This window comes from Aristolochia californica, unplaced genomic scaffold (genome assembly GCF_029961685.1).
Source record: "Aristolochia californica isolate CCGP_79_NKW_82.1479 unplaced genomic scaffold, dmAriCali1.0.hap1 SCAF_11, whole genome shotgun sequence".
NCBI lineage: Eukaryota > Viridiplantae > Streptophyta > Magnoliopsida > Piperales > Aristolochiaceae > Aristolochia > Aristolochia californica.
The window spans coordinates 26,896,562-26,907,071 of record NW_027181782.1 but is presented as its reverse complement, the minus strand read 5'-3'; the positions used below and the strand labels follow the sequence as shown (position 1 = coordinate 26,907,071).

Here is a 10,510-nt window from a genome sequence, read left to right as displayed (position 1 = left end):
TTGATAATAGATCTCACACTGTTGCGGCAAGAAATATGACTTTAAACAAATCAAGGTGGGGGACTCTTTGACTGCTTGTTTTGAATCCAACTTGTTGCAGGGCCTACACGGAAGAAACTTATTATCCACAGGAGACGAGTAGTGTTTACTATATAAACAGATGGCCTCTGCTCTCTTGGATATCTAAGATTTGAGTTTCCTCCATCTTGTTTCCATATCAGAGATGATGAACCCCAGGAAGCTTGTCGAGATTGTCCGCAGACTGCATGAGGGAGGTGTCGTAGGAAGGAGAGGAATGTCACCCAGAAGAGAAGAATTCAGCGGCTGTCTAAGAACAGTTGCTGACAAAGGTCATTTTGTTGTCTACAGCATCGATGGAGGGCGTTTTGTTGTTCCTCTGGAATTTCTTGGCAGTGCTTTATGCAAACAGCTACTGAGAATGTCGGAAGAAGAGTTTGGATTACGGAGCAACAGCCCGATCGTATTACCATGCGAGGCCGTTGTCGTGGATTACATCGTTTCGTCGTTTCAGAGAAGAATAGCTGGTGACATGGAGAAGGCTTTGATTGTCTCCATGACTGAGGAAAACGTCTACCACCAATTGTCTCTCCACGGTTTGTGAAGCCATATATTCTTCTTGTGTTCGTAACGTTGATCTTGATGCTTTGAAGTTATTCACTTTTGGTGGGATCTTTTTAGGAAAATTTCTCTGTTAGTATAGCTTATTAAAATACGAAATGTAAGTGTTTTCTTTGTTCAAAATTTGTAAAAATATGAAGCAACTCGTGTTGCTCCTGATAACACTCGCGGCATGGGTTCTCAATGAGACAGCAAAAATGTCTCTTTCTTTAAGAATAAAGCATATACGCTTGAAAAACTAAACAAACTTACACTGCAACTGAGGTTTACTCCAAACCTTACCTGTCCCTGCAAGAGTCCACTATGGAAACCTGTGAGACTCTTTGATATTCTTTCCAACAAAAGAGAATCTCAAAGAAAAAACACCATTGTGAAAATACATCTTAATCACGAATTTATAAGAATTTTTAAAAATATTTTCTCTCTTAACATTCCCCCCTTAAGTTGAATTGGGGTAAGAGTAAATTCAACTCACAATTCTTCAAGATAGAATCTCTATCTCATGAAAGGGAGCTATTTATGTTTGGTGTCATTGATGGCACAAGGAATGCTACTATGTGTATGGTGAAATTTTTGAGAAGCAATCCATTCGACTAGCACATCCTGTCTCTGCTCCGTAAAAATGAGAAGAAAATAATGCAAAAAAAAGGTGATAAAAATGAAAAATGGATGGAAGAGATGAAGTGAGATACTTATGAAAGTGGGTTTAATGCAACTATGTTGAATATATATTATTTTTGTAAAAGGTGTAGGTTATGAAAGGTATAGGAAAGCAACCCTAAACCCTAAATTGGTCCATCACATAACCCTAAAACAAGAGCTCCATGTAACTTGCATTCACATTAATTGCATAAAGAGCTCCACGAGGTGACAATTAGTTAAATTCCAAATCGAATCATGCACATACACAAACTGATAGTATTCAACTTGAACCACTACAATTTGAAGTTTAGGTAACTTTGCTGTTTCAATGACACAAAATATATTGGTAACTTTTGACAAGACAAGAGTGATGACATTCTTATCATCCAAATCTGAATGTAAGGAAGATTATACCTTTTTCATAATTGAAACAACAAGATTCTCTGACTTGCATTAATATTTCAATCAAGTTAGACAAACCAGTTTATTCAATCTTGGCCTAAGTTGCAAATTAAATAGAAGCACGACTTGAAGACTTAAACTTCAAAAGCAACTCGTCAGAAGGAAAAATGTGTATGTTAGGAGTCTTAAGCAGGAATTGGTGGGCCACTTAGTTGTCTGGTTAATTAGAAGTAATTTGGCAATTTGAGAATTCTATCTGGGAAGAAGTAGGGGTGGTCACCAGGTGGGGTTTCACGGGAAACCTGACCTGTCCCGACCCGAAAACCTGGGGATAGGTTTTACATTCCACCCTATGGATCGGAGATGGGGCTGGAAAATCCCTATCGGTTTTAGGTCAGGGACGACTTTACCTAAACCTGACCCATGGGTTTTATTCTCGTCATATCCTTTAGAAAACATATGAATGACATATATTTTTAATGACACAGTAATATAATTTTATAAGTTTCTTACAGGTGTTTAAGGAAAAAAAATGTTTTAAAGTATTTTTATAATTATTAAAAATTTATAATCTTTACCGACTATAGATTTTTTAACGGGGCATTATCATATGGACTGGGTGAATGGGGAGAGGCGGGGTGGAGCTAGGTTGGGGATGGGCCGGATGCAGGATCGGATTGAGGACATGACAGAATTAGGGTTGGTTTTGGGTTTTTGGGAAATCCATCGCCGACCCGACCAGTAGTGTTACAAGGAAAAGTGCTATTAGTTGGCGAAATCAATGAGCTATTTACTAGCTTGTGAATTTTATTGTTTCCTTCTTTTCTCTCAAATCATCAGTCTCATCAGCGTTCGTCTAACTGGACAAAGAAGGAATGCTCGATCCTCGTTGGCAATGGGTTTGAAATTCTAGTATGATGGATTGACTGATTAAATATGCCTTTAAATCTGAATCAGAAGCTACGCTTTTCACGTCTAGTTACATCATGGTGGATCCATCAAGTCTTTGATCGGCTGTTGGGTTGCATTGCTCGCTGGAAAGCCAATTCAGTTTCTGTTTTGCTTGGTTCACTCTTATTAATGGTCGTGCATTCTTCTTTTCTCTGTTGACAGTGAATCAAATTTCCTTGCAGCAGCACTAAATCCTATTTCCTGAGAAAACCAGTTTTAAAACAAAAAAGTTACTGGTGATCTAAATCTCTAAAGTTACTGGTGTTTCATAAACCCCTATTCTTTTTCCTCGTATAAAGGAACAAGATAACAGAAATGACACACATGAAAAAACCACTTCTCACTTTTTTTTTTTTTTTTTTTTTTGTGTCTCTCTGTGTGTGTTTTCAACATCTGAAACATTTTCTGTCACTTTCATAATATTGTGCCGTGGAGTACTAAAGATTTACTTTCACACATCACAACCAATTTGTCAAATACTTTAGTTGTTGGCCTGTCCTATAATTCTTTATCGTCCTTCGTTTTTTTGTTATCTAATCTATGGCATGATGTAAACAAGCATCCGGACATGGAAGTTTCAAGAGACAATTGAGCACTAACTTTCTCTGCATGTCTAGTACACCAAGACACTTTATTTTCTCTCTCTCACTCCTAGAGAGCTTGGTCTTCTAGCTTTTTAATTTTTGGCATTACTAGGTCGGTTGCGGAGGACCTTCTTAGTATGTCCCATATTGAGTGACATGACATGCAATATCCTGCGTAGATGCTGTGCTGTTTTCATTTCTTGCATTTCTGTTATTTGGATGTTGTTGTATGATCTTAGTCTGCCTCGTGAAGCTCAACCAAACAATCTTAGAACAGCTCAACTTGGAACAAAGACTTCTCCGAATGTCTATCAAGAACTTGTTAGGAATTAGATGCTCTAATTTCAAATTAACGAGAGCAATAATAATAACCGCGAAAGAAAGGAAAAACAAGCACGAAAAAAATAACAAGATTTGCACAGGTTCACCTTAAGGTGAGGCTACGTCCTGCCTTCTGCACCACTCTAGTAATCCACTATGAAGATAAAATAGTTTACAAGAGAAATCCCACACTTACATGTGTCTTTCTCTAACCTCGTGGAGGCTGGCACTCATAGTCCTTTTTTGTGATAATAAAACCCTAATAGTAGCGCCCCCCCAATTATAAAGAGAAAATTAGGGCAATCGCTTTTCAAGAGTGAAATTCTCAAATTGTTCTTAATGAAACAACAATTAATATATTGTGGACCGGGAGGGGGGCTTCCTGCCCCCCTTCCAACCCCCACGACGACATAGTGTATGGTGTCGATTAAACTTCACAACTTAGCAATCACCGACTTGGAGACTAATCCATCATCAATATCTCCTTTACAACTGCAAAAACTTCTCAATCCTCAGAGAGAAGTCCAAACTAAAGTTGGGAGTAACAGTTTTTGTCAACATATCAGCCAAATTCTGACTTGCTTGAATCTTCTCAAGTGCTAAGACTCCATCCCCTAGAGTTGATTTTATGAAGTGATAACGCACCTGTATGTGCTTTGCTCTGTCATGTTAAATATGATTCTTTGCTAAATGATTAACACTCTGACTGTCACAATGCAACACATTCTTCACATGTTTGAGACTTAATTCTTCCCAGAAAGACTATAGCCATACCATCTCTTTGCTGGCTTCGATCACGACGACATATTTAGGCTCAATAGTGGAAAGAGCAACTATCTTCTGTAACTTGGAGACCCAACTAATTGTTGTACCACCCAATGTGTATACTGTTATGGTCCTAGGGTTAAATACATATGCCTTCCGCTCCAAATAGGCCGGTCTTTTGGGTAGTATTGGCTAGGTGCTTAACATTTGGTATCAGAGCAGGCGCTACGTCTCGACTTCGAGTCCCCGCATGCGCAGGTGGACCGCACGCCCCTGGCGAGGCGCCGTAAGGGAGTATGGGCTTCTGACCCGATCCCCGTTGCTGTGTTAAGGCCGTCGTGGTCGTCGGCTCGGGAGGGCGGGGTGTACTGTTATGGTCTTAGGGAAAGTACATATGCTTTCCACTCCTAACAGGCCGGTCTTTTGGGTAGTACTAGTGATAGATGTCATATTCTGACATGAGAACTAGGTTAATTATAATAGAATAACCTTTATAATTATGTTATAGGTGGTTATTTGTCGGGTTTCAAATGAAATGAGCATTTATTGAATTTGGCATTAATCACTGTCGATATTGCATATTTTTCTCTCCTGAATTATATTTCATTATTTTTTAGTTTTATTTCTTCCTGAAATACTTTTTATAGATTCAATTATGGAATTTCAGGAGAATTTGGGTGGAGAAGAAGATATTGACCAAAATGCCCTTAGTGAAATGGAGGTAATTTCTAGGGCAAATCGTTTTAAAATAAGAAAAATCATATTTAAAGAGGAAGGGGAGCGTCGAACGGGAGGACCCGAGAGGGGAGGCCTGGGAGGGAAAACCCAAGAGGGGAGACCCGAGAGGGGTCGAAGGCAGCGTGAAGAGAAAACTGAAACGGAGACCAAAACAGAGGTTTTTGACCGAAAACAGGGGAGGACTCGAGAGGAGTTCCCCACCGTCGTTCGTCGGGCCAATACCTTCCGCCGTGCCACCGTCGTCCACCGCCGTCCATTGCCGTCCAGCAACCGAGAACAAACCCGAGGAGAGCTCGAGAGAGTCTCCGTCGAGGTGAGTTCGACAGTCGTCGCTCGCCAGACCGAGAAGTGATCCGAGAGGGCTTCTCCGGTGCAACTTCCGCTTTTTGACCATCCTCCGGCGTCGGTTACGTATTTTCGACCATTCCCGGAGCTATTCCGACTCCAATCGAGACTCGAGAGAGCATGTTAGAGAACGTCAGCTCTATTTCGTTCTTCGCCGGACGTTCCCTCCATCCGTCGGCTTCCAACCTTCGTCCCCGACGTCGTCTCTACCTCCGGCCACTCACTCTTGCCAACCCGAAGCCATTGATTTCGGGAAATTGCAGCACCCGTGAGAACGAGTTGATGCCCGAGCGAGAGGAAGAAGAAGGGGAGTAATTCGTCATTATTGAATTTAATTTTTTTATATAGTTTGAACTTAGGTTTTGAATGTTAATTGAATCTGATTTGATAATTAATGTTTATTTAAGATTTGTTTTCTGGATATTTGATTAAATTAGCTAATTAGGGTAGGTTATAATTGAGGTTGGATTTTGGTATTTTAATCCGATTTCTGTCTTTCACTCTATGCGCCCGAGAGGGGCTAGACGCAAGGATTGAGAAATCGGATTTGTGATTAAGTGGCGCTCGAGAGAGGCACGAATCAAGATAAAATCCAGAGTTGATAATTTTAGCATCATCACAATAAGAAATTGATTCTCTGCATTCTATTGTAATCCGCTCTTTGTCATTAACTCTAGGCGCCCGAGAGGGGCTAGACGCAAGGTTTGAGAATCCGGATTCGTGGTTTCGTGGCGCTCGAGAGAGGCACGAATCACGATAAAATCCAGAGTTGACGTTTCCTGTTGTGTAAGTAGTTAATTAGATTATTGCTTGATAATGTAGGATATAATTAGTGTTTAGTTCAAATTAATTCATCATATTTGGTTAGGCTAGTTGACTGAAGAATACACAAAATTCAATCCTCCCTGTGGATATGACCCTCGCTTACTGCTAGATTACATGAACGATTCGTACGCTTGTGAGGTATTAAAGCCGATGTACACAAATTTCACATCAACTAGCTAGGTGCTTAACATACATATCTAGTGATACTCTTCCTGCCATCATTGTATCCAGCCATGTCAGCATCTACATAAACCTGTAGTCCTAAGTTTGGATTTCTAAAACATAATGCTGAGTTTGAAGTGCCTCTCAAATACCTAAGAATCACTGCATCCCAACGTTGTTTACTCGGATTACTCATATATCTGCTCACAACTCCCATTGCATGAGCTATGTCTAGTCTAGTGCACACCATGGCATACATGAGATTGCCAATAGTAGAAGGATAAGGCACATTGGCTATGTTGGCTTGCTCCTGCTTTGTAGAAGGTAACTGCTCCTTAGATAGCTTAAAGTGACTAGCCAAAGGAGTACTTGCTAGTTTTGCATCATTCATGTTGAATCTGTTCAACACCTTCTTCACATATTTTTGTTGTGACAGTTTGAAGACATCAATGTCCCCAGTAATCCTCATCCCAAGGATTTGTTTTGTAGCACCCAAATCCTTCATTGCGAACTTCTTGGACAACTCCCTTTGCAACTTTTCTATTTCTTATTTGCAAGCACCTGCTATGAACATGTTATCGACATATAGCAGTAGAATGATATAGAAGTCATCAAGCTTCTTCACATAACAACAATCATTTGCCTGGCACCGCAAGAAACCAGTACAACTTATAATTGTGTCAAACTTCTTATACCATTGTCTTGGAGCCTGTTTAAGACCATACAAACTCTTTTGAACTTTACACACTATTTTCTCCTTTCCTTGTGCTTTGAAACTCTGTGGCTGCGTCGTGTAAATTTATTCCTCCAAATCACCATGAAGAAAAACTATCTTTACATCCAACTTCTCTAAGTGCAAGTCTTCATTTGCCACTAGTCCAAGTATTGTTCTAATAGTAGTCAATTTCACTACTGGAGAGAAAATCTCAGTAGTCCATGCCTTCTTTTTGTTGAAAGCCTTTTACCACCAGTCTTGCCTTGTACCACTTGATGCCATCATGTTTGTCTTTTATTCTGTAAGGCCTTCTTCCCTTTTGGTAACTCAGTCAACTGTCATGTCTGATTGGATAACAGTGAATCCATCTTGTCCTTCATGGCCAACTCACATTTGGTTGATTCATCAACTTGCATGGCTTCCTCATGACCTCTGATTCACCTTTATCTGTCAATAAAATACAATTCAGTGTAGGGGAGTACCTTTGTGGTGGTCTGCTAGTTTTGGTAGATCTCCTGAGTTCAGTCACACGAATGTCCTAATTTACTTCTGCGAGTATGTTTTCCTAGTCTTCCTAAGTGATATTCTCCATCTTAGTAACTGGAAGATCTCTAAACTGAATCAGTTAAGACTTTTTGCTCCTGATAACCTTACAACTTTGGTCATCCCAGAATCCAATAAAGAAACATATCTTAGATTTAGCATCAAGTTTACTTCTAATAGTAGAATCAATATGAATAAAAGAAACACAACCAAAAAATTTCAAGAAAAAAGGTTTACCTCTTTAACGCTCTGGACCACTTCTAGTATTTTGTAATCCAATGGTGTTGAGGGACCTCTGTTGATCAAATAGGAAGCAGTGCTAATAGCCTCAGATCATAGCATCTTTGGCAATCCCACATGTAATCTCATGCTCCTAGCATGCTCGTTCAAAGTCCTATTCATCCTCTCAGCTACACCATTCTATTGAGGTTTTCTAGGAATGATCTTTTTCATCTTGATTCCATTATCAGTACAATACCGCTTGAAATCATCATCTATGTATTCTCCCCCATTATCTGACTGCAAGCACTTCACCTTCAAATCTGTCTCATTCTCAATCATTGCTCTCCATTTCTTGAAGGTATTGTTGGAAGACAGGGCCCAAGCCCACACGACGAATGAAGGCCCACATATCCAAGTGTATCAAAAGATGGGCCCAAGCCCATAAGACCAAGGAAGACCCATGGATCCAAGAGATATAGAAGACGGGCTTAAGGCCCACAGATCAAGGAGAAGGCCCATAGGTCTACTTACATTGATGGCTGGATGGTAAATAAAGGGTCATCCCATAGAGATGACATTGATGTAATTAAGTTAAAGTTCCAGAGTTAAAACCCTAAACCCTAAACCCTAAGTTCAGGGGTATTATTGTAATATTATAGTTTCATAAATTTATAAATAGAGCTTCAGGGAGAGGGTAGGAATAATCAATTCCATAACCCTTCTTCCTCCAGTTTTCTCCCATTGGGTTTCTTTCCATTTTTCTCCATGAGTTAAATCCTTGGAGTCCTGAAAATCAACATGGTATTAGAGGTTTGATTTTCAGGACTCCGACTATGGTTTTTTTTTTAGGGTTCATTCTCTTTTTTCTTTTAATAGTTGCTAGAATTCAGTTTGATTTTGCTAGTTGTTTTTTTCCCACTCTAGCTGGTCCATGATTTTTTTTCGAAGCGTTGTTGAAGTATAGTTTGCTTTGTTCGTCACATATTCCTCTACATCTCTTATGCATGCACATCTAATAAAAGAGCCACTGCAACCGGAGCCGATTCTGGTTCACCATCTCCGGAGCTTAAGGAGTAGTCATCTACTGACCACAATGCTCCGCTCGCTCCCTAATCTCCTTTGCCTTGCTTGCCAAAGTCATCCGTGCCTGGTCCAGCTGATCCACCCCCACCATATGCTTCTCGGTCATGTACTTGTATATCCATGACAACACCGAGAGTGCAGCCACCTCGAAGCTCCCCGACGACAGAAACCCAACGCCGATGAGGCAAACCAGGATGGCAGCTGGTACCAGCACCAGGCTGAATATCACCAGCAATGGCATCACCAGCGTGAGTCTGACCACAATCCCTACAGTGTGAGCCCTGACAGCACCAGCATGGAGCCACCTAGGGTGACAGCGGTCGCCGCCTTGAGGGCTTGGAACGACTTGGGCTGCTGCTGTAACTGTTGCAGATTTTTTTGGAGGTCGAAGATGATGACAGCTTGCGAAAAATTCTTCTCTACCTGAGCCACGCGGGGAAGACAATCCACCGTCTCCGGAGAAGACGACTCAGCAACCGAGAGAAAAAAAAAGAGCTTTTTACGTAAATAACTATTTCAAAAAATATATTTTGAAAAATTCACCTTACTAAATCGGCTTCCAAAATTCAAATTCAGGTTTGGAGGTGAGCAGGGCTTCGGTTTTGAGAGAAGGGGCGGTGAGAAAGTGAAATAATAGGGTATTAAGAGAGGGGGCGCTGAAAGGAAATTATAGGGTTCGGTTTTGAGAGAGGGAGCGACGAACAAAGGAAATGATAGTTTTCGGTTTTGAGAAAGGGACGGCGAGAGGATGAGTAGAGGGTAACGGAGAAGAAGAATGAGAGATAAGGTTGAGACGAAGAGAGAGCGGTTGAGAGGGGGCCGTCGAGGGCGAGGACGAGGGCGAGCGGCAGCAGCGGCGAGAGGAGAGGGGCCAAGACGAGAGGCGAGGAGAAAGATCGAGGAAGAGAGATTAGAATAAAAAAAATATAAGTGAGGGCTTACGTGGCGAAAGATGACATGGCAAAAAGAGGGAAATATAATGACATGGTAGTTTATGTGGTAGATGATGTGTCAGATTAATGACATGGCAGCAATGTTTTCATCTACTCATGCTGCTCTGATGATGTGGTGACACATAAGCAGTCAAAGCTTATGTGTCACCTTTGACTGTACATATGCACAGTGGACCGGTCAAAGTTGGATATTTTTCAAAATAAGTTCATGGCGTTGTTGTTTTTCAAAATATATTTTTTGAAATGGTTATTTTGGTGAAAAGCTAAAAAAAAAATTCTGTTGCTGGCTATATTCGGAATGTTTCTCTATTTTTTCGTTGCGATGTTTCCTCCAAGAGTTGTGGAGGAAGAAACTGTTTCCCTCTCTGTTCGGTGCTGAGGAGAAGACGAAGTTGAGGTTGCTGTTATGGGAGGATGAACATGGCGTCAACAGCAAGATCCGAACTCTCGCGGGGAAAGTTTCCTCCTGAAGAGCCGAGTTCTATTTCCATCTGTGAGTGGAAGAAGACTTATTGTAGCAATATCAAGTTTCCTAAGTTAGGAAACTTGATTTAAATGAGCGCTTGTTGAACGCGGCCGAGTCAAATCGGACCAGCGAGCTGAGTTCCCAGCCGACTAAG

General features: G+C 40.9%; 1 protein-coding gene across 1 annotated transcript; it reads left to right on the top strand.

The window, feature by feature from the left end:
• The first annotated feature begins 223 nt into the window (after window positions 1–223).
• On the top strand, window positions 224–622 carry LOC137943698 (auxin-responsive protein SAUR64-like). The gene has a single exon (XM_068789138.1). It carries the CDS (start codon window positions 224–226, stop codon window positions 620–622), a length of 399 nt encoding a protein of 132 aa, XP_068645239.1.
• Window positions 623–10,510: the final 9,888 nt, after the last annotated feature.

Bases quoted from the DNA above. Each gene is read 5' to 3' on its own strand.
- LOC137943698 (XM_068789138.1), top strand. From the start codon at position 224: ATGATGAACCCCAGGAAGCTTGTCGAGATTGTCCGCAGACTGCATGAG.